Consider the following 23,079-nt stretch of genomic DNA (forward strand, 5'->3'; position numbering starts at 1 on the left):
GGACAAATCTTTTCAATACGCTCATCTTAGCCGTCTCAAATTGTCAATTTAAGATAGATGGAAATGGATTTTAAGCTTCAAAGATATAACATCATGATATGAAGGAAAAAAATAAGACATTGGGATTTAATTAAATAAAAGTAGGGGCTAATAATTTGAATGACTTTTTCTCACTTTGCTCCTTGTTGACCGTCATGATGACCCCCGCCAGTTGTCCGTGATGAAAGGCCATCCTTTGTCAAAAATTGTTGGTAAGCTGGGTTTCAGTGGGTGGCATCCATGCTTTACAACTGAGATATTGCATTAACTGAATTTGCAGTGATGATTGTGATTTAATGTATTGCAGGGATAACAGAAGTACCATGTTTGCAAGAGTGTAGGTGAACTGTAAAGCATGGTGATGGCTTCATTGTGCTGTGAGTCGAAGTGTATAGAGTAATGACTCTTCACCATAAAATCAACAGGTAGGTTGTTGAAACTGAGTGTTCCATTAAAAAATGACGCCAAATAGACATAAAAAACAATTACAACTGGTTAAACTTAAGCTTCTGAACTGAGAACATTAAGCTTTTTAATAACCTTTGGACCTAAACAACCAGTTGAAAGAAAACCAGAAATTGCGGTTAAGATGCAACTTGATTAATAACATTAAACCTGTTAATGGTCGGGGGTTTTAAAGTTATTCATCCATTTATATCCCCAAATAAATGACCAGCATAAGCATATGTAACCATGTGACGTGCACTATAAGACATGACGGTATTTTGATCATAGATATTTGTGCATTATAGCTGATTCAGAAGTTGTAGAGAGAAATAAAATAAAAATTTTTTTAGATTTTGTTTTCCAAGTTTAAATGCAATATTTATAATTAGAAATGATCTTTATAAAGTCATTACCTAAACGATGGTTAAGGATTCGCAGGTCACACGAGGTAGTGAAATAGTGAAAACAAATGCATGTAGCATAAAGTATTCTGTTGTTTAGGTTTTTATATTGTATTCACAGGCCTATTGATTTAATCTGCTTCCTATTATACGAGTGCTTTCTGATGAAGCTGTTGAATAATTTTCTTGATTTAAAAGATTAATTTCCTTTTGTGGCTTTAACCAGATTTCCTCTTATATTTCTTTATAAAGATGTAGTCTTGTGGAGCTCACCTTTTTTAATCATTAAAATAATGTGTATTAACTGATGGTTATGTTTTTTTGTTTTTTTTATATATATATATATATATATATATATATATATATATATATATATATATATATATATATATATATATCATTGTTTATGAGGAAGATAAAGCCGCTGAAGTTAGATTGTTGACCTGTAGGTGGCAGCAGAGTACAGAACAAAGAGCTTCCAAGATGTTCCCTGCTGGAAATGCTGCTGATGCTGCTGTCATGTTTCCCTGCAAGTCTATTGATGTCACTCTATGGAACAGATTAAATATGGATCTCATGAATTATTGATAATAAAGTACAAAAAAAAAAAAGATAAGGTATTAAAAACAAGTAGAAGCCAAGCGGATCTAAATCATGCAGCCCCTCAGTACGAAAACAAAACAGCTTCGACATCTGGTTTATAAATAGGAAGTGATGACTTACTCCTTAATCCACCCACTAATATTGCAGTGCTGCCGTAGAGTTATTTATAGCCGTGATGCTGCTGCTGGGAGCCGTCTGTGTTAGTGTGTGTTGGAGAAAGACTGTGTCACTAGGGGTGGATCAACAACAGGTCTCCTTTTTCTGCAGTGGCTCCTCAGAGTGGCCGTCCAGGACTTTAACTTTGCCCACAGGCATATAAACAAAGCTCAAACTGCCCAGCTTGCAGATGCAATGCAAACGTTTTCCTCTTTTCTTGCAGCATCTATGGCTTCTGACTCAGTCTGCTGTCATTTGAAAGTCATTCATGACTTGAGGCAAGAAAGAGGCTTCCTCTCCAGAAGTCAGTGTTTCTAGCTTACTTAGCTGTAGCTGTTGTCTCCACATCATCTCAAATGTTAATTGAGAGTCATCTGATGAAAAAAAAAATATCCACCCTACATAAATGATCATGTTTCTCAGCATAAAAAAGGAAAAAATCAGTTCTCTGAGATGTTTACTGCTTGTTAAATGCAATTGAAATGTGAAAGTGAAAGAAGGAATTGTGAAAAGAGATCAGTTTTACCCTAAGACATATTGATCAGTAAAATTGTCCCTAATTGGATGCCTGTGTGCGTCATCCATCCATTCTCCTTTTAGAAGAAATATTAAGTTATATTGAGAAGCCGGAGTGGAACAGTAGGAGAGGAAAAAACGAGGGGAGTGTTTGGATAATTGCCCTCTTAATTGGCTCATGATTCACCGTCCTGTGAGTTTTTTTAGCCTTTGTTTCTCTTTTGTTTTATGGAATGTTATCGACACCTCTACGCCCCTTTAGATTACAGAATAAACTTCTTTTTCCACTTCTCTCCTCGCATGCACAAAAGAAGTGACATCACTCTGTCACCAGTAGAAAATAGCATGCTTTCCATTGACATCATTCCACATCCCGTTGCCGGGAGACGAGAGGAGTCAACACGAGTTACTATGGTGACTGCACTTCACCTTCAAAGCTCCTGACCTTTTTGGTTGTCTACGGTAGATGTGTGTGTGAGTGTGGGCAAAGCACACATGGCAAACAGTGGTCCTAGTGTTGTGTAATGTGAACGTTCAAGGCCTTGTTCACTCATGCCCTGCAGCCCAAAAGCTGTTTTAGATAGAAAAGGCCTCAGAGTCGCTTACAGCTGTTCAAAATGTCACGTATGACTCCAAATATAAAATACATTAGAAACTACTGAGTAAGACAAAAGCTGCTAGATTTCCTTACAAATCTATAAGAGAGATAGGTCTGCTGTGTTTTTGCAGAGATGAGGATAGGTGGATCTAAAAAGATAACATTTATTTTTCAGTAGATTAATCAAGTAAAAGTTATTTATAATATAGATCAGACCAGGTAATCTATATTATACAAAATTACTTTCCTACCCTTTACCAAAACTTGTTGCATAAGCTGGCTCTCCATACAGCACTACATACAAGCCTATTAATGGTAAATTCAGTGGAAGGAAAATCATGTGGCAGAAAAATGAATATATGAATACTGGCAGGCAATCATAGCCCATTTATCTTTTTCTCCAGGTTTTGAGTCTCAAGAGCTATAGCAAAAGGTGCAGCAATTAAATATTTTGTGTTAACCCGTTTTTGCAAATATGCAACAAACCCTTTGTATTACATACACAGCCTAGATGGCTTGTTAATCCCCCAGTGCCAGTTAATAAGCATTCAGTGTGGAGCTAGGAACCTTGTTTCCGTTACACCTGCTCCCTATCGGTGTAAATTATCATTGATTTTTGTAAATATCACAAATCAATAACCTACATTTCTATGTATTTTATAATAAATAGAAAGTTTAGAAATGTCATTTTGCAACTAAAGGCCTGTTTAATAATTTAGGCATCAAGGGGTTAAACCACTTTTTGTATTAAGGAACGAGCCAGTGGCTAAGCAGAAAAAAGTACGTTGAATTATTCTTTTTAGAGGAAAATAAATGTGTTTCTTTTAGAGAAGTCTCGAACAGTTGGTACAAATTATGCCCCTTTTGAAAAAAATTGCATTGCCTTGTTATTTCGTAGGATTGTTTTTTTTTTTTTTTTTTTTGGTTGAGAAAAATGTTTTAGCCCACACTCGATTACAGGAATGGGATATGGATCGCTAATTCTTTTAAAGGAGCAACAACTAATGACACCTAGTGCTTCAAATTGGAGCAATAAACAAAGTAGTTCTAAGATGTTCTGGACTGTACCACTAGGTATGAAAGGAGATAAACGTTGCTGATGGAGAGGACTGATTGTTTATAGGAAATGTCCCATATTATGATTTTGGTTCATTTTGCAGTTAATTTCTCTTAAAAGCAGTGTTTTTAAACCCTATGAAACAGATAAACATCCCATAATGTGCAGGACAGTGTGCGTTGAGGACCAGGTTTAAAACAACAGTGCTTTAAAGATTTCTTGTGTAAAACCAGGGGTGTCAAACTGGTTCCATAAAGGGCCATGTGGCTGCAAACCAAACTCCAGTCATCTCATCAAGTCATCATGACTGGAGTCTGGTGTGCGATTGCCTGGTTGGAAAGAAAACCTGCAGCCACACGGCCCTTTCTGCAACCAGTTTGACATCCCTGTGTTAAGCCATATGTAATGACTTAACACCCTTTAGAGTAAAAGTTAAACATCTGATCCAGTTTAAAATGACTGTGAAATAAAGGCAAATTATACTAAAAGATGAATAACTTGCATTGTAGCTATGACTCCACATTTGTTTTGGCAATTTAAACTCAGTGAAACTCTTGAAACATGAAATCCGCTGGTGAAGACGAGCCAGATTTGCTTCATTCTTAAAATGAGACGAAGGACCGCACAAAGTCCCCCAGATGGACAGAAATGGCCCTCGCACCGCCCTTCTGCCATCACAGGTTTGGATCAAAGCTTGATGAGGGTTTAATTCCCTCTGCTATAACTGGCTGGGCTGCAGCTGTTAGTTAAGCTTAAGCTAAGATACACAAGAAAACAACTCCAGGAGACTTTAATGAGGTGATAAGAGTGGATTTATTGAGATACATTTTATTATTTAAGAGACTGCCTCTGTGATGGTGTCTACACTGTTTACCTGAGGACGGTGACTTCTAGGAAGTCCAGCATCTGCAAACAATTGTAATACAACAGAAATAATGTTTGGAGAGCAGACTAGCGCTGGTTTAAGAAGTGTAAACTCAAACTGATATAGAACCATATAAATACAGGTATAAAATATGTGAAAAATAAATCTGCTAACACAGCTGTATCACAGTGATAGGAATCAACCCTTTTTAGTGCTTAAATAAAAGAAAAAAAAGACATGGTGGATACACAATGTACAGAGGTTCCTAAGGAGACAGTTACTCCTTTATTACAGAATCAATGAGGTCTTAAACAAGGGGAGAAAGGATGAAGCAGGGCGCTCCAAACGGCTTTTAGTCCCAGTCCTTTTTTGGCATAAATTCAGTAGCTTTCTCAGCTGTCAGTTGCTAATTGGGTTCAACTGGCGCGCCGATGCCAGTTCTGGGCAAAGGAACACATGCAGAGGTGGGCATTACAGGGCTTTTTTGGATTAGGCTGACCTCAGGGCCATTGTTTCCACTCCAAGTCTGGTTCTCTGGGCCGCCCTACACATTGAGGGGTTATGTTGCCTCAACAGGACACTCCTCCAGCCCAGAACCTGCCTGAACAAGGCTTCAATGCATTCCCGGAAAGAAAGGGCTAAAAAAACTCCTACGCTTTTACAGCTGGTTGGATGTACAATTGTTTAATTTATTAGGATATAGGCAAGCTGTAGCTTGGCGTTTGGTATACAACGCTGATCTTCCCTGACATTAAACACAATATTCAGTTCTTTGCTTCACATTATGTATGCGTTTTTCACCTTTGGCTTTTCTGTGCAAAACCCTACAAAAGCAATTAGGATTAAAGAAGAATAGGCTCCCTTTTAGGACAGGGTCATTACAGTGCCTTGCATGAGTATTCATACCACTATCACTTTTCCACAATGTAATCTGTTAGAAAAAAATTTATTTATTTATATATATATATATATATATATATATATAAATAAAGACTCTTCTACACATTGTAATATCCAATGCAACTATTACCCTGTGTTTTCTTTAATTTTACTCTGAATCAAGCAACTCTATGAAGGCCTTGAAGATTTTTTAGTGATGATTAAACAAAATCATGAAGACCAAGGAAAAAATATGGCTCTAGTTTCATTTCGTCAACTTTAAATTCAGTATGGCACATCTGCATCGGTAATGTCGTCCATGTAAACCGTCAGACCAGGCAAGGAGAACATTAATTAAACATTAAGACAAGAGGCCCAGCTATTAAATGTCCGGACAAATGTTTCTTGCTACAATAAAGGAGATAAATGATCTAAGTGTGGAAAAACAGCAGGTCTAGACAAAAGAAGTCAGTGTTATTCTTTCCTTCTGACCGTTTTTATCTGCTGTGCTTTTGGTGCCAATCCTTTGAATGGTAGCATTATATTATCGTTGCTGTCTGCACGCACAGTCAGAGCAGTTCTGGTGCCCTACTGATGGGTGGATACAGGTGAAGATGATTTACTCAAACAGATGGGGAGGAATGAGTTAAGCTTGGTGTGATTCTTTGTTTTTGCATAAAACCCTAATAAAAACATTTAAATTTGAGATTACAATGTGGAACTTTTTTTTTGTTGTTGAAAGGTTCAAGTGACATGAATTCTGCAAGGAGCTGTAGACCTGACTAATGTGGACCGTTCCTACTTTTTCTCTGGTAATATGACAGTTTCTTTCATTGATAAACTAATAAAAAGTCCCTCCAACCAGTGCTATTTTAAATGTTGGTAAAAGTCAACAAGTCATAACAGAAAACCAATGGCAACATAGCATACAATAAAACGGGTTTTATAGCCATGGTGATAAAACAAATACCAACAGCACTGTCTCCTGACCAATGCCAGAAAAGACTAAATAACAGTTTAAACACAGACGACATAAAACTGGTAAAACACATCAATAGCAACTTATTTAACAAGGATTGTGCACCCAATTTAAAGTCTCATGTTGTCATTGAAAAAACAATGATGTGCTGAACTTTGTGTTTTTTTTACGCTAGATTTAAATGATTTTAGAGGCTCAGCCCTAGAGCTAACAGATGGTTTATTTTCTTCTTACCCTGACTGCACAACAGGTCAAAGGGAACATCACATGTGATGAATACCTTAAACCCAGCAAGGATAAATAAACCCAACATTCCTATTTTTATTTCTTTTTTTTGCCAGAGAGTTAATCTATCCACTGAAGCGATCTGAAGATGCACTTGTTACCCTCTGAGGCAGAAAAGCTTCTGTTCCTCTAAGGGATTCAGATCAGGCTAACAGCACTGATCTGCTTCAAACTGAATTGCTGGTTCTTTTAATCCCCACCTCACTACTGAATTTTTTTGTCCAGCATTTTTTCCTTCTCACACTTGGATTTCCAGTACTGATGGCAAGCCATCTCCAGCAGCTCCATCCCACCAGCCAGCTTCTGCTGGACTGTGTAGACTATAACCATAACCAGGACATAGAGCCTGAAGGTAGACCAGAGCCACAGGCCTGTGAAACAAAACGCGATGAAGCTGCTCCAATACAGCAGGGAGACAGCTTTGATCAGAGAGACGCGCAGCTCTGACTTACAAGGCGGCACTCGCGCAAAGCCGTCCCTGTCGAAGCCCCGAGGCTGGCCTGAGTAGAAGTCCCGCAGACGGATCTCCTTCTCAGCCCAGCGCTCTCGACACCAAGACTCCAACTCAGAGGAAGAGGAGGGAAGTGAAGAAACCGGATAGCGGCGTACGTGGAAGTGGATCTCTCGTGGAAAATGTCCTAAAACGAGGTGACGCTCCGTCTGAGGGATGTTCTTAGGGTACGCCACTGTGATGTCATGGACAGCATCAAGGTTGTCTCCTATGGAAAGAAAATAAAAACAACTATCAGGATGGGTGTGTCTGTCGACCTACACATTAAGCTAACAAGGCAGGAGATTTATTTCTAACTCTAAGGCACAAGTCAGAATTTTGAATTTGTTCTTAATCTTCAGAAGAAATGCTGAACAATGAGGTTTTTTTCTAACTTTTCATTAAGTGTATTAAACAGGAACTTCAATATTTTTTTTAGCTCTTTAATGCATCAACAGCACATGCTTTAAAAAAACAACAACAAAGAAAAACCCAGTAAAAGGTCATTGATGAATTAATTCAGCGCGTTCTTCCTTTATTTTTTAAAAACTAAAAGCTACCACCTTTATCACAGAAGCTGAAGCACATTTTCCCATTAAACATCCAGGAAAACCCTGATCTGATCAGTGTAGCTCTGAAGAATTTAACAATAAAAGATAATCCTCTCTACTTTTATACATCCGCACTTTCAAAAAAAAAAAAAAAATCACAAATGATACTGCTGATTTTAACCTCCAACATCCGTGATTACTGCATATCCGCAGTGCTCTTATGAGCAGGAAAAGCTAAAATAAACATCAATTTAATGGGAAGACACCTGGCAGCGCCGAGTTCTGCATAGCTCAGGTAAAAATAGAGATGATAAAGCAACAGTAGAGATAGTTAATATGTGCATGATGTCAGTCAGCTGTGCAAAGACAGGGGTGAAGAATTAGCCACCATATGATATCACAACACCTGCTTGGAGAAATGGTGTCATCATCGGCAAACAGGAAGAGTGTGGGTGACACAGAGGGGCCAGATGTGGTATCAAAGCCCTCACCATGGAAAGGTGGGGCTGCCAGGACTAGCTGAAGCAGAAACATGAGAACCTAGAGAGAGCTATGATGGCTGGCAGTGGGATGAAACGCAAGTCTGGGACTTAAAATAATATCAGGTACCAGCTTTGTTCTATAAGTGTCGGTGGAACAACTACAGTCATTACAACTAACGCGTCATTATCTGTTGGTTTTGCTGATGGAAGATTTCCGTGGTGACAGCAGGCTTTCTGGCCTGTTTATTTTAACTATAACCAATATTAAATCAGTAGAAATACATGCGTCTGTCGTCTGACCACACACTAAGTGTAAGAGCACTGTTAGCACACTGAATACAGACGTTACATAACACAAGAAGCCGGTGATGCGGATCCCCCTGACCTTTTCTTAGTTTGTCCACGATGAAGGTGAATCCGGTGGTGCGGGGATGAAGCACATATTCCATCTTTGGAAGGTTGTTCTGCACGGCATAGGCATCACTCTTTGCTCTTGTGTTCTCTGCAGGAGAGATGAAATTTACAATCATAAATACTGGAAGAAGCAGCTCAAGTCACACAACTGAACATATTTTTATTTGTTTGAGTAAAATATTTTTATTTATTTGAAGTACAAACTGGCCATTTTTAGACTAAATCAACTTTTACCCCATATTACAACCTCAATACATTTTATTCAGAAGTATTGAGATGACACTGAAATAAATGAGTGCATAAACGGGAATTTAAAATCTGAAGTGTGCCCCTCTTCCCTCTGATGCTTCTAAATAAAATCCAGTAAATCCATTTTTATATCAATCTATCATCTAATTCCAGTTTTATAGTACTAATAGAGAAAAGCATCAGTGCATCATAATACCGCCACCACCATGTTTCACATTAGGAACAGTGTGTTCAGAGTGGTGTGTAGCGCTATCATTCCTTCATACGTCACCATGCAGGTCATTCAGCAGAGCCATTTGCCTACAGCTGACCCCTACTTGTTAAATAGAGATCACCTGTGAATATCCCAGTATAAATACAGCTGTTCTGTGCAGGCCTCATCAGTTTAATAGAAAACGTTACTGAACAAAAAATAAACACATGCTTCATCTTCTTTCCATCTCCAAAAATTTTTAGTTTTAAAAATTGCACCACAAACTCATGTACACTTTTTAGGCCTGATGTCTGCATCTAAGGCTCTAGAATGAAGATTAAAGGAACAATTTAATGCAACAACTTCTACTTAAAATTAAAAGAACGGAACATGTTTATTCCCTGGTTTCATATGTCAAATTAAGCTTTTAGCTTGAAGATGCTTAAACACAGATATGTGCAGATATGGGATGACATGATTATACAGAAGGGGGACAAATGTAAAACAATATGTGAGGCTCAAGGTTAACAGGTCAGTTGTGATGTAACTAGACTGACGTGATGCATAGAGAGGTTTAGCTCCCCTCAGGACAGCGACTCATGCCTTTGATTAGCTAAGCTGTGAACTCAAGGGGCTTTAGGCAAAAAGTCAAATCCTGAGCCCTGAGAGATCAGAGCCCTCTTGTTGTAATGACATTGTCGGGGACGAGTCAAGGGATTTAGAGATGGTTTTACACCTTTAAATTATACTTGCATAACAGTGTCAGTGTTAGAACCAGGTTGGTATGTTACACATTCATTCAGAGATGAGTCGAACGGAGGCAAAGCCGCCCTACAAGCTGCATTGTTTACATCCCACCTGTGAGGTCTGTCCCCTCTGGGAACAATAACAGCTGTAGAGGCTCTCTGATGTCACAGAAGTAGTCCAGCATGTTTTCCAAATGTTTCTTGTCCATCTCCCAGCGACGCTGAATGAAAACAAAACAGGCCACCTGCATTGCCCAACCTGGAAAGTACACAAAGTTTTTCCACAAATAAGTGATAAGATTTCCAACTTTCACCAGGTCTGCTTTTTTGATTAACAAAAGAAAAAAACAAATACCTGGTGTTAAACCTGTTAAATATGCACAGCACTGAAACCCGGCTTGTTAAGAATTTTTATGACCTGAATTGATGTTAAACATTTATTTGAAAATCCACCTAAAAACAAATCTACCCAACATGTGAGGATTGTGGTGTTTCAGTAGTTAGGATTTTTTCTAGTTTATCATCAGTCATTTCTTTTAACAATACCTCTCAAAAGTTTTCACACCCCCAACTTTTTTCTTTAAGTTTGTCATATTACCCCAACTAACTAAACTTGTAACATGGTAGGACATAGATACATGTTTTTTGGTAAAAGTTTTGTCTTAATTTGTGCTTAGTCTCTCTGAATGAACCCTTTACAAGCTGATCTTTCATTGCATTTACAGCTACCATCGTCCCACTTTATATCTGTAAGAACTTTGTAAATCTACACATTGAAACTAGCGTTGGGTTTTAATTTGAACTGTTTGGTTCCTATTGAACAAGTATATAAATATCAAACCTATGAACTCTAATATAATCTTATGAATTTTCTTTTCACATTTACAGTCACACATATTCAGTGTTTGATGCTGCAGGTACTTATCTGTACCATTTGATTATTTTATTTAACTGATTCTGACTGCAAAGCTGAAACTGGTGTCTGAACTGGAGGAGAAAGCAGCAGGAAGGCATCCTGACAGAGTTTAAATCCTCAGCATTGTTTACTGCACCTCAGCTCCACTATATGGAGGAATCATCAGATGTCATACACCTTCACTCAGTTAGAGGGTTTTATCAAATGAAACGGATCCCAAATGAACTAAAATAAAAAAAAATAAAAAAATTGAACTTACTCAATTATTTATAGGTTTGGCAGCTCTATGTTAGAGTGCCTTAGTTCTATCCAGAAAATGAGGAGGGTATCTTTAAGGACATAAAGTAAGGCGAACAAAGTATATTAAAGGCTCTGCTCTCTGTGGACAGGGTGAGAAGATAAACGAAGAACAAACACCCTAAGGAACCTACCTTAAAACACTCCCTGTGATGCCAGCATCACAGGGAGCTGTCCTCTCATTTCATTATTCAACTATAAGCACCATTTTAAATGGTGAATTTAAAAAACAGATTGTTGAGCTCACAACCCTGAGGATTCTTCTTCGCTTATATCAGGCAGCTTCTGTTTTCAGTCAGTGGACTGGGCATTGATACCAGGAATTGAAAATAAAACATTTGAGTGATTCCGTGAGAATTGAAAGGTTGGAAACAGATCTGAAAGATTATCGAATCTCAATGCCCAACTGTAACTAAAACCTTCAAACATTTTTCAGAAAGATGTCTAAAAATGCATAAAAATTAGCCTATCTAAAGATCCAGTCTTTTTAAGTCATTCTGCAGGTCTTCAATCAGATTTAGAATGGGACATTCAAAAGGATAAATATGTTTTGTTTAATCAAAGGGATGCTGCTATGAATACTTTTGAAATAGGTAAATACTTATTTCATCCTTTGATAAGAAAATCAGGAAACTATTGCTAAATATTACAAAACATCAGTCCCTTTAAGGGAATGAAGAAACATGGATGGCTCAAGGCCCTAATGTTGTGTAACTATAATTTTAGAAAATGACATGTAAAGCAGTGATCGTGTTACACAAGTGCACCAAGGAGTGTTTGTGTATGCGGTTGTGTGTGGAAAAGGGCACGGCACCCACTGCATACACACCGAAGCCGGGCACGGCCTTGAGAGCAGCCTTGAGGCAAATCTTTTCCAGGCGAAGGTAGCTGTACCTGAGCAGGCAACACCAAAGGAACATCCAGTCCAGACGGGTGCGGTGGTTCATGATGATCACACTCCGCTCCCCAGGAATGAAGCCATCCCCTGTGATCACCACCTTCACCCCAAATACCAGCTCTAGCAAAGACTGGAGGAGAAAAGAACAGAGGTTACCAAAGAAAAATAAAAAGAAGAATTAAACACAGACCAATCCAAATGAGATGTGTGGCTGAGTGGATTTAATACAAGCAGTCAGTTTTTTAAGCTAATGTACGCACCACAGGCAGGGTGAGCCAGGTAGCAACAATTCGATCCGTAAGCCAGCGGTACCAAGCCGGAGATATCAGCATGAGCGGCAAAACTGGACCCAGCATGACGACACTTCCAAAGAAACTACCTAAAAATAGGGTTATAATAAAGTAGAGGCCCCGCACAGACACAGCCATCTGTAAAAGACAAGGAGATAAGAAGGAATCTAATTTATCCATGGAAAATTACACTGACAGTTAAATGGAGTAGTCTACAGGACGATGGACAGAAGTGTCCAAAGTTTTGGCATTTATTGTGCGTGGGATTTATACTTCACCTGGAAAATCTACAACATGAAACAAACATGATTATTGACACTTTCATCTACAATAACAACTGTGGTGCTGGAGATCATCAGACATATTTTCCCACAAACAGTGGAAAATCCAGGCCAGACATTCCGAGCATGGAATGTAAATAAGTGACTCTTTTTGACGGTAGCTGATACATTGGGAGTGTAAAACATACTAAATCAAGTTTGGCTGAACATGCACTTTGGACTTATTCTGACTCTTTAAACAGAATTAAAAACAAAAAAATCGCTGACCTATCAACTAGTCTATCAGTGAGGAGATCATGTATGCTGGTTCTTTTGAATGAAACCACATTATGCGCGTTTTAGTCACCGGATGCAACACAATGTTCATATCGAATGCCACTAACTGAAGCTAAGTATCCCTGAGGATAATCAGCTTCAGGAATTTAATACCAGGGACCTTCAATTGCCCATGACGTGTTTGATATAAATGCTTATGTTGCAACCAAGTAGCTTCCCCTTCCAAACACCTTTGATAACTGGAGAGTTAGGCTGATTTCATTTGACTTTAATGCAGGTCTATGTGTGCTTTTAAAATTCCCTGAAACTGGGAACATTCCAGCTTTGGAAAGGCAGCGACAGATTTCAAGCCCTTAAAAATAAAAAAATAATTAGAACTGTAAATATTGAATCAGAACATATTTTTATTTTTCCCTTAACTGGTGTCTTTCAGCCCCTTTACAGATAGATTACCTAGCTTTGATGTCTGGCTTAAGTGTGGAAAACTTGGATACTGATTTCCTACATCCTCCAGATACATGTAAGTTTTAACAGGAAACATCTAACAGGTTAACAGGGAGGGCTTTACGCCCAGGGATATTTACTTTCTTCTTTTTGCATTAATTCAAAAAGGGTTTTGAAAATTTTGTTTCCTTCTAAAACAAAGATATAGAGATGTCTTTAACCTAACAGCCTTTGCTTTGCATCCTTATATAAAGGAGGCTGTAGACACTCTTTAACTCACATGAGACCAAATATCACATGACAGAAAGTGCCATCTTATGAATATATAGGTTAATATAATACATTTGCAGTGCTGAACTGTTGTGATCCAGTTACAGGCATGAAATCAGCTTTTCCGCTGCACACTTCCTGCTTTATAAATATTGTTCCATGAGATCATGAGATACCACAGAAAAATTGCCAGAGCAAGCATACTCTATGGAGCACTGTACTGCAAGGCTGCCCCTCCTCCACCTGTTGCTATGGATATCAGGTCAGCTGGCCGAAAGGAGGCTGCAGGTCTTTATTCTTCTTCTTGTATTTATATGCTAAATGGCTTGACTCAGAAGTCTAAACTTATCTTTCACTACTATAATCCTGCTTCTCTGGCTGTGACCAACTGGATGTGCTCTCTTCATCCTCTGACATGGGAGCTGGCTCGGAGCTTGTCTGCCTGGCTGTGTTTTTCCTGTGGAGCTGGTTTACAGTTTCCTTCTGTCTGCTTGAACTCAGTCGGCCTCTGCAGATGGCCGCTCACACTGAGCCTGGTTCTGCAGGAGAGTTTTTCCTATGAAAAGGGACTTTTTCCTCTCCACCGTCGCTACAAGCATGCTTAGTGTGAGAGATTGCCTTCAAGTCAACGAGTTGATGCAATCAACTGGTTTTCCCTAGATAGAAAACTTTTAATCAATTTGACTGATCTGGTTGAATTGTAGAGGGCCTTGAGATGACATGTGTTGTGAATTGGTGTTATATAAATAAACTGAATCAAATTTTAGACATTAGCTTGATAACACTTTTATAATAAATGGTTCCATCCAATATCTATAAATACTGTGCTATTCCCATTCAGATCCCAGTCATTTTGCTCACAGATAATTAATGTGTTACCATGAAATGTTAATAACATTCATCAGAAGTGAGAATAGCAGTGACGAACAGCAAAAGTAATAATTGCAAAGCTGTAACTGCTACATTTCCTTTTCATATTATATTCTTTAATAAACATCTTTTTTTATAATACTTTCCATTGTTTTATATTTGAATATTGCTCCACATTTCAAATATTTCTAGCTTTTTACCAAAATATGCGAGTTCAAAGTCATTATTGTAGCATAAGGGCTGATTTATACTTTGAAACTAGGTCGTCTGCGTAGGTGTCGCAGAGACATCCCCGCCCCTTCAGCAGACACTCTGCTGCACCTTTCCCAAATTGTAGGTGACCGCAGACAGGAGGCTAGCTTGTTTTGTTTTTATGACCCCAATTGCAGAAAACGACTCGTGAAGTTGAACCAGCTAGAAGAGCAAGGTGCGCAACAACATTGGGACCCTTTTTCCACCTTGATCCCTGCACTTTTTCGCCCTCATGTCCCTCCGTTGTCGGACAAACTTCCCCACTTCCTCTCCGCCTCGGCCGTATCTAGACCCAAAGCATATAGCGCAGACCACGCTCAAAATTGAGCATAAATCAAAAATATCTATGTCAAGCTCACGGCGACACACTGCTGCAGGGAGTACAACCAGCCCTTAAGACATATTTGTTCCATTTTAAATCAAAATTAGGTAAATTATATTTTACATTTTTGTTTGAAACATTTAGGTAAACACAATGAATCTGTGATATTTTTAAATAGAAGCTATCATGCCGTGGGAACCTCAAATTAAACAAACCACAGGCTGACGCATCAAGACCATACTGGTGCTTTGGGGAGCTATATCATCCTCCAGCAGGTGTTTTCCTCTTCTCTATGAACTTCAGCTCACAACGTTTCATCTCAGTTACTCCCATAATTGCATAAACTCCTGGGTTTTAACCACTCACTCATTATCTTGCCCTTGTTGACACCCTCTTTGGGATCATGACGCAGCAGTTCTCATGGCAGCAACCACAGAGGCTCAGGGTACGTTTAAATAATGCAAGCGTGTTTGTGTGTATGATTATGCCGGCAATAAGGGTTTAAGGGTTACTAGGGCTTAATGATGGAAAATGTAAGGCGTGTCCAGAGAGGATAACAAGGCTTGCTCAGCACGCCAACCAAAGTTTCACTCTCAGCAAATGTGAAAACACACCTTTGTGTGTCTGCTGGAAGAAACACGTAGTCTATATATGGAACAGTATTAGGATCCATACACCTGGAGCCAGGGATATAACAACTCAACAGGATTATGAAATCCCAAACTCAGACTTGGTTCTGCAAGACATAAACCCCAGAGAGATATCCCTTTACGCAAAGCATCCACTTTGTTTTAATAAACCATAGGCTAGAAACACTTGAGCGTTGCGTTTAGTCTCATCAGTTTTGTTGGCTAAAAAATGTATTTAAATCACCATAGAAATGATCCTGGAAACACTTGCCCAAATACAGCCCTGCAAAACTCACAACATACTCTTCAGAGTCCAAGTCTGGCTTTTCTGGCAGAGATGCTGCATTCCTACATTTAAGCTAAGTTCAGACATCCCAGCAGTGCAGTCAGGAGTTCAGCTGTGTCTCCGCTAAGCAATAAGCTTCAAGTGGTTTGTTCATCTGGGTGAGAAATGAGCAGAGGATGGAGCAGGCAGATGAATGCAACAACTGATGCAGAAGATAGAAGTATAGATCTTTTCATCCTGTTTAGGCAAATTAAATATGCTCTACCTGAAATAATTACAAACCTGGAGCAATTTTCTTTCCTGCATTGATGAAATGCTGATCAAAACTGAGTATTAATTCTTTCCAAAGTTCACATTTACAAAAAAAATAAAAATAAAATGTTCCCTCAGAAAAATAACAACAAAAACACTGGTTAGAATCTGTCAATCCCTTCACGATTTATACAATCTACCACAAAACCTACATTCCTTTTCTCCCTTTTATTGGCGCTCTCTGCTAAATATAGTTTCTGAATCAAAATAAAAATCACTCAAATAAATTTAACAGCATACTAATCCTTGCAATAAAAATCCAAACCAATGAAAACTGCAAACTTCAGGACGGTATTTAAAAGAAACTAGAATTGGAATAGCTTGTAAAAGCCTCCTCTGTGATTTGCACATTTGTACTCCAGCATCCAGAATAGTGTTACATCTTCCTAACAACGTGCTAAATAATATTCTGAAAATCATCTAAATGTAATTTCAAAAGAAATCTTCATTGGGCAGCACAGTTTAAAATGTACAAGCAACACTCGCCTGTGCACATGTTCCAAAGCCACTTGGGTGGCCAGTTAAATTTCTTGTGAAGAGGTTAAGCAATGGAAAAAAAATCTAGTATTCTAAAGCACACTGATAAAGATTTTAATCTGTGTAAAATCAGTCGGAAAATAACAATTCAAATAGTATATAGCAGAATTTTTACATTTAATTATCAAAGTAAATAAAAAAAGTTGAGGCATCTAGTATCAGATACGTAAATCACTAAGAATTTCGAAATGTTGATGAAGCAGACATTTTGATGTCTTGCAGTAAATGCACAGGAGAGTTTCACATCCTGCTTCATGGATATACGCCTCTGTTAATGTTAGAATGATTTCCTTATGGTGAAAAACAGTCTATTATTAAGTTCTGACAACAGCAGCACAGGCTCAGACTCGCTTGTTTTGATGACCTTTCTATGCGCCACAGAAATGTTAAACAAAGCTTCATCTTTTTAAGAAGAATGGGCCCATTGACCTCTATACTCAGTTAAAGTCAGCGCTTTTGATTTAATAACAAAAAGACCGGCTGTGAAAATGGCGCGCATAGGACACATCTAAAGTAAAATACACCACTAAAACAAATAGAACACAAAGGCCCATCTGATGAAGTGGAACTTTTACAGAAATGTGCATCCAGTAAAGTGCCATAATAACATTTGAGAAATTGTTATCTGAATGACTCAAAAAATATTAATGGAAAGTTTTAGACCGGCCTGGGTAAAGTCCAAACATAAATCAAAATTTGAACTACTATTTTAATCTTACAAATCACCCAGAATGGTTCAATTTAGGGCTGGGCGATAAACCCGATTTTTACCATTACCGTCATTTACTACGATAACCGGCACAAATTTTCCCATGTTGGTAAATAATTGTGTGCGCTGGTAGCTGGCATTTCCGTCCCCTTTAAGACACTGCAGCATGTAGGGAATAAACAAAGAGAATGGCGGATGAAGAAGCGTCAAACAGCTGTAAACAAAACTCCTATGGAGCCGAGCATGAGCAGAGATGAAGCTGAGCACACAGAAAAGAAGTCGAGGGCGCGTTGTCAGAGTTGAGCGCGCAGCAGACCGGTTTTTAGCGAGGGTGTGTGAATTTAAACGATGCAAATTGTTCTCACAGCACGCTCAGTTTGGTGGCACCAAAATTTCGCCATAGATGTTGAGCAAAAGAACACGTTTGCCTGAAAACCATCAGGACTACCCAAAGTAACACATCCAACCACCACCACCTGCAGATAATTGAGAAATTATCGTGCGTTTATCATTACCGAGGTAAGACTGCCCAATTTATTGTGATATTGATTTGAGGTCATATCGCCCAGCCCTAGATCGATTCAAACTTTTTGGCAGAGTGGCCAAAATTACTCACTATAGGTTGTGAGTAATATTTGGTGCTAATAGTGGCACAAATATTTTCTAGGCTGTAGCAAATTATTTTGTACAAATGACCATTTTCCCTATCACTTGAAAACTGCACATTTTCTTTAATCAGACAATGTTTTTTCTGATAAGGAACTCTGCTTGATGATATCTAATATTTAAGTGAGAAAAAAAAGACATATCAGAGAAAATCTTTTAGGGGGGCAGACCCGTTTCTATTACTGAAAGCCAGTGCCTCTATTCTCTTTAATGATGTACAAATATGCGGCAGAAACATGGAGAATATGTTCATACAGAGCTGTCTACTGCAAATAAAATGTAAAATGTCATGTTTCAATTTTATGAATTGAGTGATCTACTTATTCAGAACAAACTAACAAGGCCAGCTCTAAATCAAAGCTATATGAGCCAATTTCAAAGTGTCTTGAAGCCACTTCTATTATAAGCAAACCTCATAGGGTTAACATGAAAAGGAATCTTAAAAATAAATCATAAAATAAGAGATCTTTCAAAACATGAGGAAGTGATAACTCCAACTTCAGTGCTGTGTTTGAAACCGGCGGCTGCGTACTCCAAAGGTCAAGTTCGTTGGCCGATTACGTTATAGTGCGGCGTTGTTGCATGTTTCTATTCAAAACCCTTTCGTATGTGGCTGACAAACACAGCCTTCTTTTCACCTGTTTTAAGGACAGTACCACTGTATCCTATGTAGCCCTGGGTATCCCATGATTCATTGTGAGTGGAAGCAAGCTGGCTGCTCCGTGCTCAGAGGAAAAAGGAAAATGGTGCCGAAAAGGGATGAATATTGTAAGTGCAGTTTAATATAATACAAGTATGTAAATAATTTTGTTTTGACTTTATGAAAATAGTTCATTTTAATAGTTAGTGAGCCAGATATTTAGGTTTTATCTGTCCCTGTACAAATGGGTTTAGCTGACTTTAAAGCACAGATTCCAATGAACTACAAATCGGATATCCGCAACACCAGTGCTGCTGCTGAAGCTCCTCAAAAGTGAACTTAGCAAACAGAAGAGTAGTAAATAGTCCACCATCCATTCTTGGTAGTGCTGACAGCTGGAGAAGGCTTGAGCTGTTCGGATCTATAGCTGAACTCTTCCAGTATTCTCATTTCACAGCCTTTTTCGAAGGACCCAGTACAGGTAGGCTTGGATCTTTGGAGCAGGCAGCGTTTGAAAATCGATCAAAGCCAAGATTTCTAAAAGCCATTTCAAATTTCCTTCTGTAAAATATTTCTCCTCAGTGTTAACAAGCCACACCACTAGGCACCAGCCATATAGGCACTAGCCATATCCTGGGGCACAAAGTACTGGGGGAGACAACACATAAAATATGCTTGTGAGAAATAATTATGGTAGCTTATGAGCATAACAACCTATTTAAAATAAAAATATGTAAAGCATGTTATTAGAAATAAACAATACAAAAATATTTGCTTGAGAAAAAGATTTCTAGAGTGAAAGGGTTGAAATTTATACTTGCATACTTGCTCCCATTTTTTTTCTTACGGCAGTGCATCCAGACAGTGTCATTTATCTGCAACCTGTGACGTGCTTTAAGTCTGCACATGCGCATCGCCACAAGGTAGGGTGGATCGTTGGATAGCGCTGATTGTCAGAGCAATGGCACCACATCTGCTTCTTCTTTCCTTCCCATGGCTCGAGCCACCCGCTCAATGGGCTCGAAATCATAAACAATGGTTGCTTTAATGTTCTTTCAGCTTCGTCTTCCATCATGCCAAATTTCTTAAGTGTTTTCAGTTGTGAGGTATAACTGGTATTACCAATATATCCATCTGGTGGCTCTAAAATCAACCAACCCCATGACATCACTACGTGGAGTACTGGGACATGACGGTGCCCTCACCAAAAGAATTATTGACCAAGCTATGTTTTTTTTCTTTTCTTCATTTATATCAAGTTTTTAAGATAGTTTTTGATAATAGTGAGACACAATGTCGTAAATTAAGTTAATTCGGCTGACCATTTCATTTCCACTTTAAAGCACTGCTTTAGGCTCATGGATAGAATGTGTTTACAGCTAAATAAGATTAAGCTTTCTTAAAAGCAAGATCTATTAAAGTTTTATAAATTTTGTGCTTATATACTTCTCAGAATCTGTTGTTCCTTCAGCAAATGGCACTTTAAGAATCTTAAAAATATACTACACATAACAATTAATTGATTACTAAATTAGTTGCAGGTTATTTGTTTTAGCCCAAAATACGACCAAATTTGGTTATTTTTAAAGATCAACCAATCAAACAGTGCCTGCTTTAGAGAAAGACTTTTACACCCTGTTTGTAAAAAGGACTGCTACCGCAGGTCATTCATCCTTGCTGCCACCAGACTCTACAATGCAACAATACAACGGCAGTAACTTGTGCAATGTGCAATTTACTATTTGATACCCAGTGCAAAATCTATATCTATATATAAATACCCATCTAGATAAATACCCATGTAAATACCCTGTGCAATAACCCTGTATATGAATCCTGCTATTTAAAAAAACAAATAAAAGACTTCAGCTGTCATATGTGGATGCACTGTATATAGAGGAGTGGCAGCCTAGTGGTTAGGGTATGGAGGTTGGAATCCTGAGGTTCTGAGTTCGAGCCCCAATCCCGCAAACCCTTAAAGAGCAAAGACCCTTAAAGTCGTAGGGAAGCGGCCAACTGTTGCATTTCCGAATTCTCCTTAGTGGTGCCCAACTTTAAACAAGTAAATAAAGTGAATGTGATTGGCGGAAGGTTCGCAACTATGTTGGTTGTGGCCGGTGTCTCAGAAGCATCTTGCTAACCAGTTAGCAACTTAGCACTAGTAGGGGAATAATGGGAAAGTACATTATGACCAAGAACTACTTGGAAACAACAATGTCAAGGAATGCTATGGACAGCCAAAACATGCAAGATGAGGAGAGTTTTCTGTCGGAGGTTGTGGATGAGTTTCCTACGTCATACATTTTTTATATAGAGTAGAAAAGCGGGGACAAAGTGGTTGTTGAAGAGGACGCCAGGGCGGCAGAAGCTCGGTTTGGTTTGGAAGTTTGTTTGAGCCCTTTCTCGCAACGCTGCCAGTTCTGTTATCTCTACGCCTGCCGAACACACAGACATCCATCCCCGTGAACACTGGGATGTACCTCAATGGTACAGTAAATTATTCTTATTTCACCCGTTGCTTATATTAGCTGCGACATATGAATCAAGATGCTATGACCGAAAAAATTTGATTGACAGATGATCGTTAAAAAATTATTGGCTGAATTTAGGTGTACAAGCTGACGTATAACTAACTGGCCTGCATAAAATAACAAAAAACACAGATTTTAAGACAGGATATTTCTAAATAGAAATGTTCTAACTTTTTGGACAATATGGTCTGATAAAGACTAAATTTATATACATGTTTAAGCCAGAATGATGTGAAATTTAAATATGACTTCTCTACTAACTTAACCCCACACTGCTCTCCTGTTGCCCCACGATGGCAGCCCACTGCTCCCCAAGGGGATGGTTAACCTGCAGAGGTAAGTTTCTCCAATGTGAGATCAATAAAGTTAAATTATTAATTAATCATACTGTATATACCCCATGCACCTTTTTCTTCCTTTGACACATTCTTCTCTTTTAAGCTTAAAGAAATCCTTAATTCTTGTAGTCCAGCTACTTTTCTCCACATTTACTTTTCCCCCATCTTAGTCTTATTTTAATATAGTAAATAAACTGAAGTCCCTGACATTCACTATAGAGCCCAGCATATAATATGGTTTGAAAACCAGTACTTCTGCTAGTGCAATCGCACCCCCTCAGGATATTTTGAAAAAAATAAAAATAAAAGTATTTTTTTTTATGTATAAACACAACTACATGTTCTAATGCGACTATTAATGTGTAGTCAGAAACTAAACAGAAAGAAAACAGCCGTCAAAACATCAGCGAGCAATCTCTGAACTTCCACCTGTCCTTATATCTCTTTTCCTTTCATCATGAAATGCAGATATACAGATTAATGTGCTGGATAATAACCATGTGTTATCAGAAGTCGTTATTTTCCAACACAGTAACATTTTCCATCATCTATGGGTGGGGCTAAATCATGAGTAACCAGGAAGAAAATGCGGGTTAGCTTAAACTGTAGCCACATTTAATGAGATGCGACAAATACATTTTCTATAAACAATTGTAAAACAATTTCCCTGATACCAAAACCAAAATATGCAAACTTGATAGGAAAATTTAAACGAACAATAATGTTAAACCATGTTAGTAAATCCGCAGATACTGTCTGCTGTCTATAACGTTGTTTATATAAATAGCTATACTCACCTTTTGGTTTTTTTATCGTAAGCAGTTGCTGTTTATATTCAGGTGTGCCGGTTAAGCATGACTCAAATTAGCTGCAAGAACTTAGTTGCGACATTTTAGAAGCTAGCAGGTTGCTAACAGTAGCTAGCATACAAATCTCATCCAGAGCAGTTGTAGCAGCGTGGCACGCGCTCAGGTTTCCCCGAAGCATCTTCCGCTCTTCATCCCGCTGACAGGCAGCGTTAGCGCCGCTCTGAGCGGAGCTAAAAAACACAGCGAATATTCTCCAGACTTATCAATTGATGACGACCTCTTAACTTGTTACCTCTCACCTGTCCTGACACTCAGCCACCAACAGGTGACGCTGTTCGAACAAACTACTTCCCCCAAGTTTAATCGAGGGCCGAAGATGCCATTATTTTTTTTATTTTCTTCTTATTATTATTATTAGATGCCATTATTATAAATTAATTATTAGCAAGATATATTTGTGTATATATAAAAAAAAAACAAACAAACAAAAAAAACGGTATTAGGATCTGTTCACATACTCATAGCAATATTTAAATAAATCAGGAAATACCAAGTA

The 23,079-nt window shown here is 38.4% G+C and overlaps 1 protein-coding gene across 1 annotated transcript; it reads right to left on the reverse strand.

Moving 5' to 3' along the window:
* Positions 1-5,672: 5,672 nt before the first annotated feature.
* Positions 5,673-22,834, reverse strand: lclat1 (lysocardiolipin acyltransferase 1). The gene is made up of 6 exons (XM_015393805.1): positions 22,512-22,834; positions 12,322-12,489; positions 11,993-12,191; positions 10,063-10,209; positions 8,734-8,850; positions 5,673-7,544 (listed from the first exon to the last, which is right to left on the reverse strand). Exons 2-6 carry the CDS (start codon positions 12,487-12,489, stop codon positions 7,030-7,032), a joined length of 1,146 nt encoding a protein of 381 aa, XP_015249291.1. The 5' UTR covers positions 22,512-22,834; the 3' UTR covers positions 5,673-7,029.
* Positions 22,835-23,079: the final 245 nt, after the last annotated feature.

The sequence above is a fragment of the Cyprinodon variegatus genome, unplaced genomic scaffold (assembly GCF_000732505.1).
Source record: "Cyprinodon variegatus isolate N-32 unplaced genomic scaffold, C_variegatus-1.0 Scaffold658, whole genome shotgun sequence".
NCBI classification, from domain to species: domain Eukaryota; kingdom Metazoa; phylum Chordata; class Actinopteri; order Cyprinodontiformes; family Cyprinodontidae; genus Cyprinodon; species Cyprinodon variegatus.